General features: G+C 43.5%; 1 protein-coding gene across 1 annotated transcript in view; it reads right to left on the bottom strand.

Annotated features, from left to right (window-relative positions):
• AGXT (alanine--glyoxylate aminotransferase) overlaps positions 1-19,018 on the bottom strand; it is a 1,153,507-nt gene that overhangs the window by 776,018 nt on the left and 358,471 nt on the right. Inside the window, exon 3 of the mRNA XM_069618136.1 lies at positions 16,288-16,352. Within this exon, the coding sequence (XP_069474237.1) occupies positions 16,288-16,352 (65 nt within the window). The remainder of the gene's footprint in view (positions 1-16,287; positions 16,353-19,018) is intronic.

Raw genomic sequence — 19,018 nt, forward strand, 5'->3', positions numbered from 1 at the left:
TATACAGTTTAGAGTGCTTTTCAACACTTTAAGATAACTAACCACAAAGCTTAGCACTAAAAAATAACTTTCTAATAAACATGTCTACTATGGAAGTTTACAGTCAAGAGTCCTTGTCAGGTGAAAATACTGAGAGTTTGAGAGCTCTCTGTAGACAAGAGAATCTTTCTGTAAAAGGCAAGAAAATAGAACTAATAGCAAGATTGCTGGAAAACCAAAGTCTGGGTACTGGTTCAGTGGAACCAACTTCTCCAGCAAATGTAGATAACAGTAATGGTGTTGATCTAATTCAAAGTTCTGATGATAGTGATGAAGAGGCTGAAGAGGAAGGAGAGGCTAATGAAACTGTCTCCCCTGCTCCTCTGTCTGCCTTACCAGCTGTACCTACTGGGCCTATAGCAGGTCCCACACTAAATCATCAAGTCCTTGAACTAGAAAAAATGAAAATAGACTTGAAATTCAGAAGGATTACTGCTCAAACTGAATAGAAATACCAAGAAATGCAACAAATTCTCAGGCTCAGAGAAATGGAGCTCAAGCATGAGTTAGAAATGAAAAAGTTGTCTGTCGAAACTGCTTCTGTCTCTGGCTCCTCTAGAAGTTCCAGTCCCAAAAGACCCCGGATGCCTAAGGAATTAATTGGTATATATGAACCAAAATTGGATGTGTTAGATTGGCTGAGTTTGTTTGAGTACAATCATGGGCTCCAGAACATCACAGGTAATGAGCTACTTACCTGGTTGTTCTCTAGGCTCCCCCCTGTTGCAACTGATGTGGTAATGGAGTTGGGGGAGGAGGATAGGAAAGAGTATGAAAGTGTGAAACAAGCTTTAATAGCTAGATTTGGGAAGACCCCTTCCCAGTATCTTAAGAGGTTTAGATCCCTCAAAAAGCATGATGGTACCCCTTCGGCTACCTGGGTGAGTGAAGGGTTGAAAAACGTAGAGGGATGGATTAAGGGTTACAAGGTGAACACTTATGAGGGTATGAGGAATCTTTTTATGTTGGAGTCTATTTATGATGCCTGTCCTCCTGAGCTCAGACAGCACTTGGCTGATTTGAAGAAATTGGATTCCAGGAAGCTAGCTAAGGCTGCTGACTTGTGGGTTGCCAACAGGGCTACTCATAAGGATTCAGGGGCAACTCAGAAAAAGGATGAGGGAAAACAGCCTAAAAAAGACTCACAAGAGAATTCTAATAATTCAAATTCCAAAGAGGGCCCCAAACAAAACCATAAGGGTAAGCCACAAGGAAAACCGCAGCAGAATAGTATACCTTCTGGTGCCAAACCAGAGGGAGGCCAGAACAAGCCACCATTCCAGAAAGCATTCGGAAAATGCTTTTTTTGTGGCTCTACTGACCATGTGAAAGGAGATCCCAGATGCAAGGGTAAACCTTCAGGGGTCCAACTTAGCCTTCGCTCCAGAGGAGGAAGTCCAAATGGCAAGTGGAAACTTTCTTCTGCTTGCTGATGAACCCATTGGAGTCTCAGCCAGTGTTTCTTTAGTGTCTCTAGGTTTGTGGGAACAACAGAATTTAGATGTCTATAATTCTATCCCAGATAATACTAAAGAGTATTATAAGGACAGTGTCCAGGTGAATGGTCAGGAAACTCCTGCCATTAGGGACACTGGAGCCAGCATAACTGTGGTGTATACATCTTTTTATCAGACTGAGGATGTTGCTAAGGCACCCAAACGCCTCACCAAGTTAGCTGGAGGGCCTGTGCAGATGCTTCCCCAATTACCAGTTCTCATCCAGTGTAATGACATGACTGTGAAGATACCTGTCAGCATACAGAGTGAGGTACCAGGACGAGTTCTGTTGGGTAACGATTTAAAAACTCTCGGAGTTGTGTCTCATACCCCTAGACCTCCTAGTAAACGGTTACTGGAGCTAACCAGACCTGCAAGGGAGAGAACCATGAGAGGTACTCCCGAGGAGATGATGAAGAAGGATATCACTCCTGCTCCACTGGAATTGTCAGCTGCTGTCTCAAAGAAATCAGAAGCGAAAGGGAAACCTAAAACTTCTATACCGAAACCAGCAGCCAGCACTTCAGTGCAGCCAACAAGGACTTCCCCTTGGTTGTCCAAAGTTACACCAGTAACTCCCCCTCCAGCTGAGGCTGAGAGGGTGGTACAACCCTGTGTGGTATAATTAGACTCTGAAGAAGAGCTAATGGAAGGCCAGGAACTCATTGGAGATCTGGATCCTGTTGACCATCATGAGCTGCAGCCTTTACTGGTAGAAGGTGGACCCAAAAGGGCAGACTTCAGTAAGGGACAGAGGGAATGTCACCACCAGGCAGAAGCTCAGGCTGAAGGGCAAGAGCCTGGGAAATACAGGTTGCACTGGGAAGATGGCCTCTTCTACAGTGAACCGACCGAGTCTGAACCTGGAGACTACAAACAACTTGTAGTACCCAAAGAGAACAGACAACAGTTCTTGCAGTTAGCCCACGAGATTCCTTTGGCTGGTCACTTGAGTTTCAAGAAGACTAAGGAAAGGCTCTCTCTCTACTTTTATTGGCCAAAGATGGGGGCTGAAGTAGAAAAACACTGCAGGAGCTGCCACACCTGCCAGACCTCTGGTAAAGTTGGCTCCAAGAATGTGGCACCTTTAGTGCCTCTGCCAGTTGTGGGAGTCCCATTTGAGAGAGTAGGGATTGACATTGTTGGTCCCCTTGATCCTCCAACCTCCTCAGGCAACAGGTTTATACTTGTAGTAGACAATGCTACTAGGTATCCTGAGGCAATTCCTATGAGGACTGTTACAGCTCCGGCTGTGGCTAAGGCCCTCCTTGGTATTTTTACCAGGGTTGGGTTTCTTAAGGAAGTAATCTCTGACAGGGGGTCACACTTTATGTCCCACTACATGAAAGCCGTGTGGAAAACCTGTGGAGTTACTTACAAGTTCTCAACAGCTTACCACCCACAAACCAATGGGTTGGTAGAAAGGTTCAACCGAACCATGAAGAGCATGATAGGTGCTTTAGAGGAACCCCTTAAACGGAAGTGGGACCTTCTACTGCCATGCCTTCTCTTTGCTTATAGAGAAGTCCCTCAGGAGAGAGTAGTTTATTCTCCCTTTGCGCTTCTCTATGGTCATCCCGTCAGAGGTCCATTGGCCCTGATTAAGGAGGGTTGGAGAGTGCTCCTTCCCCCAAGCCAGTCAGAGTGACTGACTACGTGATAGGTCTCCAGAGGAGAATGTCACACATGATGGCGGAAGCAAGTGATAACTTGAAAGCTGGACAAGCATTGGTCAAGCACTGGCATGATGAAAAGGCTAACATGGTTGAGTTCACCCAAGACCAGCTAGTTCTCGTTATGATCCCAACAAGGCAGAGGGCCTTGCAAGACAAATGGATGGGACCCTTCAGAGTTGTGGGCAAACTTGGAGAGGTCAACTATCTGGTGGATTTGGGCAATCCCAAGGAGGCTCTGACAGTCTTCCACACCAACAGACTCAAAGCGTATGTCTCGAGACCTGATGTAGGAGCATTGCTTCTAGCATCATCAGAGGAAGAAGAAGAGAGTGAAGCTCTTCCGGATCTCCTCAGAGGCTTACCTTTAGACGAAAAAATTGAAGGAGTAAATCTCTCTTCAAATCTAATCTGACACATGAGCAACAAGAAGAGTGCAAATCTATGTTGAATCAGTTTGCCTCTCTGTTCTCACTTTCACCAGCCTTGACCCCTTGGGGCCAGCATGACATACTCACTGGTGACTGTCTGCCAGTCAAAAGCAGAGGATACAGAATGTCAGAAAGCGTAAGAACCCACATCAAAGGTGAGGTCAGCAAGATGCTTGATCTTGGGGTAATAGAGCCCTCTACTAGTCCATGGTCTAGCCCAGTTGTGTTAGTACCAAAGGCAGGATCTAAAGAACTTAGATTCTGTGTGGACTATAGAGCTCTTAATGCAGTCACCAAGACTGATGCCCACCCTTTGCCAAGAACAGATGAGTTGGTGGATAGACTTGGTTCAGCCAAGTTCCTCAGCACATTTGACTTGACGTCAGGCTATTGGCAAATAGCCCCGACAGACCATGCCAAGGAGAAAACTGCATTTTCTACCCCAGCTGGCTTATACCAGTTTAAGGTAATGCTTTTTGGATTGGAAAATGCACCTGCTACATTTCAACGGATGGTAAACCAGGTTCTGAATGGGATGGAGGACTTCTGCATGGCATACTTGGATGACATAGCACTGTTCAGCAATTCCTGGGAAGAACATGTAACCCACCTAAGAGATGTTTTGCAGGCTCTTGGACGAGCCAATCTGACCATAAAGGCGAGTAAATGCCAAATTGGACAGAGGAAGGTAGTCTATCTTGGACATGAGGTAGGAGGTGGAGAAATAAGGCCTTTGCTCAGTAAGATTGAAGCTGTGCAAAATTGGACAACACCTACTACTCAGACCCAGGTGAGAGCCTTCTTAGGTCTCACTGGGTATTACAGGAATTTCATTGAGAACTATGGGACCATAGCTTCTCCTCTGAATGTCATCTCCTCTCCAAAATTCCCTAAAAAGGTTAGATGGAACGAGGAGTGCAATCTGGCCTTTGAAAACCTGAAAAAGGCTCTTTGCCAAGCCCCAGTACTCAGAGCTCCTGATTACCACCAAACTTTCATTGTGCAGACAGATGCTTCAAATGTAGGAATAGGTGCAGTACTCAGTCAACTGGATGGGAAAGGTAGGGAGCACCCCGTTTGCTTCATCAGCCACAAGCTGAAAGATCCTGAAACAAGGTGGGCAACAATCGAAAGAGAATGCTTTGCTATCGTGTGGGCTCTTAAGAAGTTTAGGCCATACTTGTATGGTTCTACTTTTGTCATTCAGACTGACCACCAACCCTTGAGATGGTTAATGCAAATGAAAGGGGAAAACCCAAAACTACTGAGATGGTCAATCTGCCTGCAAGGGTTTGATTTCACCATTGAGCACAGGTCAGGGTGTCACCACCAAAATGCTGATGGTCTCTCTAGGATGTATATCATCGACTAGAGGTATGAGATTCATCCAGGAGTGGATTAAATCCTCCTGTCCCTTAGTCTGGGGGTCGAGTGTTAGGGAGAATTCTCTGTTTAGGCTGAATTTCCTAACCTAGTGAGTCCCCCAGCAGCTTTGCTGCATTTCTGGAGTTTGTTTTTTTCATCCTGCCAAGAGTGAGACTCTTTTTCCTCCCACTCTTGGACATGATTGTGGTTGATTTCTTTGAATGTCAATGTGTTCTATGGGCTATGGGGTCTTTTACTCCATAGGGCCTCATGTGTTTTGCTATATGTGTTACACCGCACCCTCCGTGCCGTAACACTGGGGTGTCCTAGAGGATCCCCACCATAGACTCCATACCCTGGGACTGACTACTGTCTCCCAGGGCATGTAAAGTCACCATTGGCTTTACTAGACCTAAATTTACTAACAGAACTAGTACAAACCATCCTATTGTGGACGTACTGGTATGGGTAATTCAATTACCCCTGGGTCTGTTGTTCGAGGGGGCACTGTCCCGTCCCCCTCGTCGAGTTTTGGCTGGTGGCAGTGGATACTACTTTTTATATTCGACCTCGAATATATTCCTATGGGATTCTTCTCATTGTTGGAGGCTAATACTTTTTCGCATTAATCTCTAACATACCGCCGGTTTATTTGTCTTAAATAAATCCACCGGTTGGTATTTTCTGCCAGAACTCGGTTTTTAAAATGGCGTATGTGTTCGCCTCTGTAACTCCGAACCAAAGGTTGAGCCCTTTGTTCCACTTTTGGTGGGCTTCTACACAGAAGCCCTCCAGAGTGGTACCATTCTGTCTGGGTACAACAGGGGGTGTGGGAGGGGATTTAGGCACCCTGGACTGAGTTGCCTTTCCAACTCAAGTCGCACTCTGGTGTGATTGGCCCGAGTGGTGCGCCAGACCTTCTTAAACTTTTGTTCTAAACTGGTCCAACCTTTCTGTGACATTTTGCTACAAAGACTTGAAGTGCATTTCCACTGTGATACTTTTGGGACATACAGCCTTGCCTCTCTCCGAGTGGGCCTGGCCTCTGAACTTTGTGATTTACAGTAGACCCTGCCTTGCTCGCCTTGCATTTGTTTCGTAAAAGTGTTGGTACTGAGTTGGTTTCATACCCTGCCTTTTTCTCTCCCTTTCTAACGAATACTAGAGTGCCATCTAGGTTAAAGCATTCACCTCTGTCTGCAAATAAGTGGTGCCGTTGAACCTAGACTTGTCGAAATATTGTTATGGGATTGATATATACTTATAGTAACTGTGATTGAAGTTGTTTGCCATATTAGTGCCAGTGTGTTTTCCATAGATGCGTTTTTAAATAAATAATTATATATCTTTACACCCAAGCTCTGATGAGTATCTGCTTGTTCTACTGTGTAAATTGCCCTATCCTGTATACTCCAAATACGGCCTAACTCTTCTTGAGGGAAGTCTGACTGCTCAGCCACAGCTACCAAGTGAATCTGTGTGGTACAGACTGCTACCAAGTGGGTTTACTGCCAAACACCTGTAGTCCTAAATCTTTTGCGGTGGTCCCAGAGGGAACTGCACAGGTTTCTGCCTAACATTACACAAACAGAAACACAAATGGTAACCCGGAAAATGACCAATTACTACTCAAAAGTTAGTTCACCGAATTCTGCAGACGCAATACAGGCCGCACTAGTTGTGACTAATGAGCTTCAATTATCCCTCATTTGTCTTGGATCGAAATTAGTAGATCATTTGGTAGCACCAGCTAGTCTCTGCGCGAGTGTCAATAAAGACGTGAAGGATACTGGAACTGAAATAATATATGTGGTATCTGGTGTCGCATTTCCGAGCCTTGCCTATGCTAGAAATTCGGAGCTGAGCACTGAGTCAAGCGCTGTTGTAAATCAGAGTACATGAACAGAGTTTGGTTCTAAACCTGGCAAACCTTCTACCCATGAATGTGAACAGGACCAGGAGATAGAAGCACCAACTACGTCTATCCCCATAAGCACTATCTCACTCAGTTGTCTTGGATCGAAATTAGTAGATCATTTGGAAGCACCAGCTAGTGTCTGTGCGAGTGTCAATGAAGACGTGAAGGATGCTGGAACTGAAACAATATCTGTAGTATCTGGTGTCACATTATCGAGCCTTGCATATGCTAGAAATTCAGAGCTGAGCACTGTTGTAAATCAGAGTACATGAACAGAGTCTGGTTCTAAACCTGGCACACCCTCTACCCAACAGGACCAGGAGATAGAAGCACCAACTGTGTGTACCCCCATAAGCACTATCTCAGCATCTAATATCACAACTGACGCCCAAATACATGCAACCTACCTAAGTAATCCTAGGTTATTAGTGCCACTAAATGACCAAATTGATCTTAGTGTGAGTATGGATGAGATGGAGCCTGAGTATATGGGAGCTCTGCTGGAAAATTCTCTACCGCCACTAAGTGACCCTGATGATATCCGACTATGCTCCTTGAAAGTTGAGCCGCAAACAGATGATGAATTACCCCAATTTAAAAGTGAACTCAATATTAACCTCAATACTCTAGTAGCGCCATGCAATCCTAGCCCTTGTTTAATTGCACCTGCTGCTACCATACTGAAACCACAAGTAAACAGCCCTGTTAACGAGAAAGTGCTGAAATCAGCCTATACGTAAACTGTAAGTGGTATTCCATTACATAATATACAACCTATGCCACAATAGCTAAAACAGCCTGTACATCAAGTATGGATAGCATGCCATCAGATGAAATATTCCAAGTCTTTGAACGATTATTAACAACATTGATTGATAGATGTGATAAATTAGAAATTAAGATTGATTTGCAATCCTTATTATTGCCTAAGAGCATTAACAGAGGTAGAAAAACTGTGCAGGATCAATCTACTAACATTAAGATGGATACTTTTTGTGTATCTTCAAAGGAGCATCAAGCCCCACTCTGTCTTTTCTGCAAAGCCAAGTGTGCTCAAGAAGAGTATTATTCAAACCACTAAAAGAATTAATTTAAACAAAAAAAAATAACAAGAAAAAAGAAAGTGGTATCACAGGCGGTGATGTATGCTACACGACCATGAGATAAGCTGCAAATGATTACATTGCCACCTGTATTGCTTGGCACACCTGTTATATCTGCTATACCACCTACGGCTGTAAGGGTCTTAAGTAGTAAAGTAAATTCCCTGAGCCCACAAACTAAAGGTCTATTAAAAAATTATTGTGTAGTAAACGATGATGTTGCTACATCAAGTATTCACGACCTGTTGGATAATAATACGATTACGAACAACAAAAAAGATGGTCATCCCACACAGATGTACATCACTGATCTATGGGTGCCTATGAATAAGCAAGAGCAGGACACTGTAGCCAATCCACTAAAACATAACAAATTATCGCAAATGGATAATTTGTTAAAGGTAGTACAGCTACAAGTTCTACCATCAAACGGATATGCTCCCCCCTTGAACAGGACAGCAGTACTTAGTCTATTTCATAATATTTCCCCACTTCGTGTAATATTATCTGATGATATATCTTTAGTGTATCAAGTAGACCATAGTAAAAATAACATTACAAATGACAATGTATTTATTTATTTGAATTTATAAAGCACACAAATGGCCCTAAGGCATTGTGGTGCTGTTACAGTACATTCACTTAAATACAGCTTAAAAACAGATTCTTAAAAACAGGAGTGCAGAGGATCAAAGACAATGTTGTGGACGAGTTCCATGGTTACAGGGGAACATCATTAGAAGCATTCAAGTACAGTCTAGTTGAATAACTTGGTTGTTAGCGCCTTTCTGAACGCCGTGAGAGAGTTTTCCTTTCTTAGGCTGAGTGGGAGGGCGTTCCAAGCTTTTGGGGCTAACACTTCAAAGCTGGTACAGCTGGCTTTGGCTCTATTGAATGCCGGGACTGAGAGTAGGTGGGAGTATTGGTCTCGTTCTGGTCTATGGGTGAGCACCTGATGTATCCGTTCAGCTAGGTAGGAGGGGGCAAACTGAGAGAGGCATCTGTGTGTGATAGTGAGGGCCTTGAACATTATGCACTCTTTGATCAGGAGCCAGTGGGCATCTTTTCTGACCTGAGATATGTGCTCTCTCCTGGGGCTACTTAGATCCGCTCTTGGAGCGTTGTGTTGCATGGTTTGCAATTTGTTGATGTTATTGGCAGATGTGCCTAGGAGTAGAATGTTACAATAGTCAACTTTGCGCCAATGGTGGCTCTTGCAACGTTGAGGCAGTTTTTAGGCGACAAGTGAGGTTTCACTGCGTTGATGATTTTTGCCGTGAGGGCAGCAGATGATGAGACAAATGTTTGTTTTAAATCTGTTGCCCTGTTAGATTACGTAATGACGTATCCTGGATGTGCTTTTTAAAATGGGATATACTAGTGTAATTTCACGATCATTGTGAATAAGTCACAATTAATATGTAAAATAGTTGACTCTAAAATTAGTAAATCGCAGATATATATCTCGACTAAGAACAAAGACATTAGGCACACCATAGGGAAGACCGCAACAGTAAATAAAAGCAGTATGGGTCAATGTAATTGTGAAAATAACTCCCGGCCTAATAGTCCCTTGATAAATATATCTGCTAACTGTGACACTCTTCCTAGTAATCCTCAACCTGCCAAGGACACTCGGCAGACCAATTCAGTACATCGCGACATTAACGAAGCAGAGTGCGGGTATTGGCAATGGCTCCCCACAATTTTTAAAACGCACTTTATGCAAATGTCTCGATGACACTCACTTAATACTGTCATGGAATACTAGAGAATTTGCTCATATTCTTGGTGAAGGAGGGCTAATATCTTATTTAATCTATTATTCTCTGATTGCGCTACAGGAGACCTGGTTATGTGAGCAGGTCGGCTTTGATGGACATGTAACTATTACCAAAACAGGGACCAAACCGCCTAAGGGGAGAACTAAGGGTGAGTTACTGATATTGGCTGCAACCCCCTGAAAAATAGATGAAATTCAGAGCCCTGTGTCAACAATATTAGCTGCAGAATTGACCCTTGGAGTAACCTGTTTGATACATATAAATGTATATGATCCTCCAAGAAACATTGCAACATCTGTGAATGTTGCAACGGTAGGAAATATCTTGAAGAGATACCATAGATCTGTACCCATATTAGTAGTGGGATATTTTAATGCCCTCATTGAAATGGACAGGTCAAACCAGTGTGAAGCTCATCTATCTGAGCCATTCACTGCTAAAATGGGTCTCGTTAATGGAGGAATACGTTATGACGAGGTTGAATGGAATCTGCTTAGGCGACATCCCAATGGCCTATACCCGAGTAAGAGGTAAATCAGCTGCTACCATCAACTACATATTTGTTAAATTGGCTTACATCTAATTAGAGATATGACGATTATACATCGCAGTGAAAGTGATCACTTTCCATTGTGTGTGCTACTCACATCTTTAGCAAAAATCAATCAGCAAAGATCAATAGCCACAAATGGAAATATATCTACTAATACACAAGGGAATCGAATTAGATGTAATGACCAAAAAATTGGAAAAGCGTCTAATTTATCTGAATCACTGCTTACTACATTCAATGTAATATATGAGGTTTCAAATGCTGGGGCTGATAGGGAAGATATTATCTCGGCCTTTGTAGGAATGATCACCTTGATTAAAGAAGCCTCAATCGAAAGGCGTAAATATAAAAATATAGCAGAAAGAAGCAATAAGAAACAGAATCCTTGTATTGTATTTTATCCTGAAATAGCTGCTGCCAAAGGGGGCCTTAGGAAATCTATTGGTAAAGTTGTTTATCATCAGATTAGTCCCTACTCAGCAAGTGAAGTTGTTTATTGCATTAGAGAACTTAAAGTGCAATATTGTAAATGGCTGTCTGATCATAAAAAAACACAGAATAGGCACATATGGAAATACATTGCCCAGTCTGCGTTGGAGAAAGATACCAACCGGTTTTGGGAATTAATGCGTGTTACACAACCACACGGATTACCAATCATTGGAGTTACCGAACCAGAGTGAGAAGCACATATTGCTAATACTCGGGGTTTGAATGAGAGTAATGTTAACACTTGTCCATTGATAACTGACACCTGGAGATGCCAGTCTAAACCACATGATATAGCTAATATCATTAGGCATCTAAATAAATCCAGAGCCTCAGGCCCTGGTGGTATTTGTAATGCTGCGAATAAACTAAACCCATATATATGGGTCCATGGGCTCTACTTGATATTTTCCTACATTGGCACTTCTGGATTTATACCACCGACCTGGGCAGAAAGTAAAATATTGCCAGTGCATAAAAAAGGATCGGTGAATCTTTCAGCCAATTATCGCATGTTGGTGATGATAGAGGTTCCCTCTAAAGTATAGGTCCTGCTGATTCTATTGAACATCTGGATTGATGCAAATGGTATTCTTCCCCTGAACCAGATGGGCTTTGTTAAACATTCATATAAGGCATATCATTTACTGATACTGACAACTTCTATTGAATATGCGTGGGAGAGAAGGAATGCTAAAGTCTATGCAGCCTTCATAGACTTCTCAGCTGCGTTTGAAACAATCCTTAGAGGGCGGTTATGGAAAAAGCTTACGAACTGCAGCATACCAGTTGGATTGTTGAAGATGCTAATGCTTCTACATACAGACACCTCTTTTAGGATTAGGTTGGATGGTGAAGGCAGGTTAACCACAGCCCTTAGTACCCGACAGGGAGTAAAACAAGGTTTTGTGGTCGTTGCCACCCTCTTCAACCTATAGCTGTCTGATATGGGCCTGGAATTCATAACCTCACTATTATGCCCTGTGAGAGTTGGTCGCTACTCCTTTAGTTGGCTAGCCTATGCCAACGATTTGGTGTTAGTTGATGTAAAGGCCCATCCCCATCTTAAACGTGCAATGTAAAGACATAAGACACACCCCAATGGGAAATGAGACTACGAGAACAGGCTGCGAGAGTTAGTTGTCTTTTATGTAAAATTGGCATCCAGAGAACTCTGCTGCCCGAGAGCGCTCTGGCAAACATTACAATTACATGAACTTATCAAGGCAAAAATCATCATTGGTGACATCATTACATAAGGGACTTCATGGACACAGGATTGGGTGTAAATTAAACTTTAGGTGCTGCTCCCTCCGGATTGGCTGTTCGGTTGGCGGGAGGGTGTGCGTCAGGAGGTCCATTTGTCTGTGTCCAGGCAGGGTGAGGGTCAAGTCGTTGCAAAGCATGGTGGCCACTAACTAAGCTAACGGCTTAGCATGGTATGGTATGAGATGATACCATTAGACATACACTAAATAATAGTCACTACAGCTCCTTTGAGCAAGTCATCATAAACCTATAAATTGTATACATATGATTACACCATCACTCATTAAGACTTATATGGAGTACTGGGCTTGGGGGTCTTGGCACGAGTGATAACATTGATCACGGGGTGGGTTTGAGCGCATCAAAGAAACTAGGGGGCATGCTGCAATTTGTTAGTTCTAGGGTGCAATATACTGTGACAGAGGTCTGATTTTAGTTGGGGGCACACTGGGGTGGGCTTAATGGCAGGGTCGCGTATCTGGTACATCAAGAGAATACCTTGCAGGGACACAGGGTTACACTGGCAGTAATTTTCCAACAGCGGTGGTAAGAGGGCACAGGCAGGTTTGTGGAGATGGATGAGCTACAAGGCATGGATCAGGCCGGTTCACACATGGGGCAGTGATCTCAGAGGAAGAGTAAGCTCTTACGTTTGTGTTGTTGCAATTACCTCTGGCGTAGGTGTGAGAATGGATCTGCGAAGCGTTCAGACACAGTGAGAAAAGGTAGGGGCCACGAGCGTGGTGTGTGCAGCGCTGCAAAGGGGAGAGAAGCCTTTTCGTATTATCTCAGTGAGGCCTAGTCCAAAGATGGAGTCAAAGGTGCACAAAATGGATGCCAAGTGTCTCTGCAACAGCCCCGCCTACACCATCGTCAGCATAAGGGCTGTTCGTTAGCATAAGGGCAATGGAGGTGTCCCCCACTGTTGGCGAGCATGTGATGCACATTGTACTGAATGCATGAGGGCGCCTAAACGACCCCTCACTCCCACACATTGACCACACTCCTAAGGGTCTCCAGAGCCTTATAGAATCTCTGGGGACACATGCACACAAAAATGGGCTGGTAATAAATATTGAGAAGAGCAAGACGATGGTATTCACCCCAACATCCCATAAGGGTAGAATTTACCCCGTACCCTAAATGGTGAGAAACTGGAGAACGTAGATACTTAAAAATACCTAGGCGTGCATCTACAGAGCAATTTAAAATGGGACAAGCACTGGAATGTGATCAAGTGTAAATGCAATCAAGCACTCAATATGATAAATCACTTTGTGTATAAAAAATGTGGCATGTCCTTTGAGACTGTCCTGTTGCTTTACCTGTGCTCTGTAGCAGCAGCCTGGCAATACATATGTATTCCTGCAGTGCAAGTTGAACACTGAATGACATGGCGACTGATTCCCCCCTCAGTCTTATAGGCAGATGCTGCGTGATGGTGTTACACTCTGCCGCTTGCCTTCACTGGTGGTTCAGCTAAGGGTTGTACCGGCAAGAGTGCAGGTCAGAGTCACGTAGCTGTCAGGTCAGTGGATTGGTCTGAGCCCAATCAAAGTAATCACCTACCAGCCCACTGTACAGACAGACTAATTAATGTGTTGCATGCTGTATCCTGGAGCCTGCCTTAGAGTCACATAAATTACCTGCCACTGTAAAAAGCAGTAGGATCTGTCCCCCAAATCAGTAGGCGGTAGGACTGCTTAAAAAGCAGTAGCCTACTGCCTAAATCTGTAGGGTTGGCAAGTATGCAGCTACCCTGAGAAGATAGGAAGCAGGTGCTCTTCGCAAGCTGTTTGGACTACCTGCGACATTGCCAGTTGAATTATTGTATTTGGAGTTGGAGATATCTGGAATCACATATGTTGTAATTGGGAAAAACATTGTATTCTGTGACAAAATGCTCAAAATTTGAACTGAAAATATAATCAGTGAATATATAGATGCCTTCTGCAACCTTGACAATTTTCTTAAACTGGGCACCCGGGGCAAGATGGTTTGCATCTGTATGAAATGGCAAGAGGGATGCTGTGGCATAAGGTTGGATGGTGCAGTCTATATTAAAAAAGAACTGCCTTAAACAAAAATGTGTGAGCATAGTAAAGAACAGCATTTAATCAATTTGTTTGCTACCAAAATCCATACTACCTTCTGTGAATACATCTTAAGAAGAGATGCTAAGCCTCAATATATGACAGCTTTCCCTAACAGTGCAATAGCAAAGCAATATGTCAGACTAACATTTTATGTGAATATTGCCCTACTGACTCAGGATGCCCAGATGGGGATTCAGCGTAATAGACGCTATTGCAGGTTGTGTGGAATTGATATTATTGAGAGTTTGTAACATCTTTTACTTGAGTGTGATAGCTTAGCAGACCTGCGATGGATGCACCTAAAGGAGTATAACAACAGTATTAACATGGAGGATCTCACTAGTATATGGCCTGCATTTCTCAAAGGATGTGATTTTAACTTGATATTTTATATTGTAAGATTTTATTGGAAGTGTACTGAAATTATGAAGATACTGACTAGGTAATGTGATACTATTTATATAAATAAATAATTTATATTTTTTTCTTGGTTTTGATAAAGTGCTGTGCCCATTAAGATACGTATAACTTTCTTGTCATGAATACAATGTATATAGGAAGTGATCATTAGAAATTAACATTGCCAATTTGATTTAAACGCCAGCATACAATGTTAGTACAATTTGATAATCTTATATCATTTTTAAATAGGTGCTTATCCTCCAGATATATGTTTTTGTTCCTCTGGTCGCATAGCTGTCAGCAAGGAATGTGTTCATGACTATGAAACTCTTAGACACACAGAGAGAGAGAGAGAGAGAGAGAGAGAGAGAGAGAGAGAGAGAACATTAGATCAGTGCATGATACATTAGTCACAGTGCATAAATAACACCTTTGCTATTACCCAACCCTCCCATCCCTTCCACAGTTCCCCTAATCCTGGAAAAAACAATTCAGCAATCATGTCCCAACTGGACACAATTAAAAGTAGTTGTGGTAGGTAAAACTTAATAAAGGGTGATACAGAAGGTCTCTATCCCCTGGCAGGGTCAAGAATCCAGCCAAAGAGAAGTATGCCTTAACTGTACACCCAGATACATGACTCGGATGCTGCACTATTTTGTTCTCATAGAGGTATGTAATGTTGGGAGTCCTGCACAGCTCAAAACATCTTCTTTTGCATGCATTCTCTTCGTCAGACTGCCACATTTAGAGACCGGGTTGAAATGTAGCTGCACAGCAATGTTACCCATCCTTGGCTAGTACAATAAGCATGCACAGAGGGTACCCAACTTCACTCCTTGTTGGCCATCCTTCTCTCTCTAGAGGCCAATCTCACCTCCTCTATATCGATCCTCATATACTGGTTGAGCAGTGGGTCTCAGAAGATCTTGCAGTCCAGTGACAACTGCTGTTTCAATACTCCCACACAGAGAGCAAAGGCTGAAGCAGAGCGAGGTGAAGACTCTCCCGCATTGCCCCCATCAGATATTTAGGTCATTGGCCAATGCACAGGAACCACCGGATGCGGCCATCATGCTGTCCTCCGTCCCCCACTGGTGACTCCAGCTTCCTTCGCAGGGCTGCCTCTGAGTGAATTTGCACATGGTTGATTCAGCCAGGGCCTACACTGTTCAGCCGGGCGCATCTCTCTTGGAGACATTTAAAGCACAGTGTTGGTCGTGAGGTTGAACTATGTAGCAGTGATCATTGCTCAAAGAGGTATTTTCAGATTCCTATTTTCCACCTCTGAGGTGAACGATTTAAGAGGCAAAAAGCGGGTAAGACCCCAAAGCCACTGCAGTGAGGTAGAACTTTTAATGGGTATTTACACCCAACCACCTTGAACATTCACTTTCAGGTCCCATCATCAAAGCAAATCATCCACCTTCACATCAAACATACAAGAGAATGGTAAACATTAAAGAGATGGAAGGGAGAAGTGGTGGGGGGATATAGTGCAAAAGGAAGAGAGGAAGGGGTTTCATAAAATACCAGAGGTAGAAAGAAAAAGGGACAAATGGACAATTGAGGAATAATTGTGACTGCAAAGATGAGAGACAGTAATATGAAAAAGCTGATTGGCTAGCTTCATCCAAGCCTCCTAATACTATAATGTTAGCTCACTCACCTTCTCCACCTCCTCAAGAGTGAAGCTTTCTCCCGGAGGCTTCATCAAGCGATGTACAACGCCACCTGGAGGAGGGGGCGGGGGGGAGAAACAGAAGCATGTGTAAAAAATAAAATGGAACACACAACACTGGAAATCCATGAAATTCACCAAGGTGGACAAGTACAGATCCTGGCTATTCTTTCTCAACAACAAAACAACAGTGAATAGGGATGTCGTACTCTGCGCTAAAGGTTTCTTTAATTAAATGTTAATGAATATAATTAAAAATAAGGTTACCCCGAAGAAGTACTGACGGACAACGGTTCGCAGTTTAAGTCTAAGGTGATGGAGAAATATTTGAGTGAGAGATCCATAACCCATAAGTGTTGTGCTATATATCATCCACAGTCCAACGGCATTGTGGAGTGATACAATCGAGTAATTAAGGATGCCATCAAGTTAGCCTGGGCTGATGGTAAAGATTGGAAAGTGGTGGTTAAAGAAACAGTGTTAGCTCACAGATTTACCCCTCACATCACCATGGGGGTTTCGCCCTTTGAATTAAACAGGGGCAGAAAGGCGAATACCAAACTATTCCCTTGGTGGATGAATACGGTGGCTGGGAACGGTGTGAATTTAGAAGGAGTGAAGGAGAGTGTTGAACAGAAACAATTGAGTAACAAGAGGTTACATGATAACAGAAGTTTCAGGAGAAGACTAGAACCACAAGTTGGTTGTTTGGTGAGAATTAAACTTCCAGCGCCTTTGAGGGAGGATGGTTGTCACTGGTCTGGGTGGAGGGTGGTGGAGGTGTACTCGCATGCTGTGAAAACCAATGATGGCAGGGTAAGGAAAAACGAGAGAGTGATGGTCCTAGGAGATGAATGTTTGGATAGCAGTAGTTGGGAAATGATAGGTGTGAGAAAGAAGAGAAGTGATGAGTATGGGGAAAGATTCAGGCACAGTGATGGTGAATGGAGAGAGGATGGGAGAGGACATGGTATGGCCAGGTGTGCTCGTAGTGCGTTTTCCTTGGCAAATTGTCTAGATGACCATTCGGAAGGATCCAGGAGGAAGTCAAGAGCTGGAAGAAGATACAGACGACCGAGACATCCTTTGGACTATGTGACCTAGTATGATTGTTTAAATGTGCCATAAGGAAGGGGGATGTGTAGTGTCTTTACACCAAAGTACACAGCACGTGAGAGTACAGCGAGCACATGCACGAGATGAAGGAGCGAGACTGGAGGAGGAAGGATTCCAGTTTGGAATACGAGAGAGAGGAGACGGTTGAAGGGAAGAAGGAGAGAGAAGACGCTTGTTGTTCATGTCCCCTTATTTTAGCATTATAATTTTGTGAATCTATTATTATTATTATTATTATTATTATTATTATTATTATTACAAATCGTACGATAATAAATATACTTTAATCCCTCTCACCTTATGCCCCGTTACTTCAAATCACCAAAGGAAAACCATCCACAACGTCTGACCTTCACTCTGTCAGATGTGTATTTTTCCTCCCGACCTACTCTGATGCAGCAAACAATGTCCCATTGACCATGTCTACTACTTGTAACTACTGAAGGTTCACACGCATTTCGTGGAGACAGACTGGCTTATACCAGTTGAGCAGAAGTATACACGCCAAACACACCATGCATAACTCCATGAAGAGTAGCAATGACACATTGGTAGTGGCAGACTACATCATTTGACACATGTGCAGGTTCAACGTGGCCACTCAGGAACTTCTGGTTGTTCAGCAGGAAAATGGTGATGAAATGCATACATGTGAACAGACCCACCTCCCCTCTAGGGCTCTACATCGGCAGTAACCTCAGCAGCTGGACCAAACAGATAAATGATTGTAGGACAAATCACACTCCCTTAGTCACAGGGCCAGCCACCTGAAATGGACATTCCATAGGCATGTGCCTTCCAAGATAGTGACACATTAACATGCAATACAAATTGGCACATCTAGGAAATTGAACATGCAGGCCACATGGGCCGAGTCCACTCCATGTCATGCCTAGCCCCATACATGAGTAGACCGTGTCCCTGCACTCTCACCAGCAATCCTGCAAGTTACAAACACAAGACTGAATGCACACACACCATAATTACAAACAGAAAACACTTTTAATTAAGTGCTGGAAGAAGTATTGACAACATATAACAAAAAGGTCAGGAATGTAGCAGAGGGATGTGGATGACAACACAGCAATTATAGACGACATGTGGAAAGCTAAACAAATAAGTCAACATGCACAACGGCTGATGGGTAAAGCATATGTACAAGGGCAGTCAGAGGGCATCAAATACAATATAGACACGTAACCAACTGTGATACTGCAAATCCTGGGAAATCGATGTGGAAAGGACACACGAGGAGTAACAAAATAATCCACTAGACACCCTCTGACTCCTCACCATTGTTTTTACCCACCACTAACACCTCAATGTCCTTCACCTTATACTGTGGGGGCCATTGCCTTGATGGCATGGAAGAGGAGGAGGAGGAGAAGATTGAGGCGTGTGGCATGTGGGACAACTAGGCTGCTGCCTGCGCTCCTCCTGGCAGAAACGGGTGTGAAAAGGAGATTGAGTGCAGGGGACATGTGAGGGGCAGAGGCTCCCGGTGGCATTGATTCATGTTGCTGGATGTCACAGACATTCTCCTTCACCTCACGCAACTCTGCCACTCACCATTGCAATGCTCTTCCTGACACCCCTTATTTCC

The sequence above is a fragment of the Ambystoma mexicanum genome, chromosome 10 (assembly GCF_040938575.1).
Source record: "Ambystoma mexicanum isolate Mex_15411 chromosome 10, UKY_AmexF1_1, whole genome shotgun sequence".
In the NCBI taxonomy this organism is placed as follows: domain Eukaryota; kingdom Metazoa; phylum Chordata; class Amphibia; order Caudata; family Ambystomatidae; genus Ambystoma; species Ambystoma mexicanum.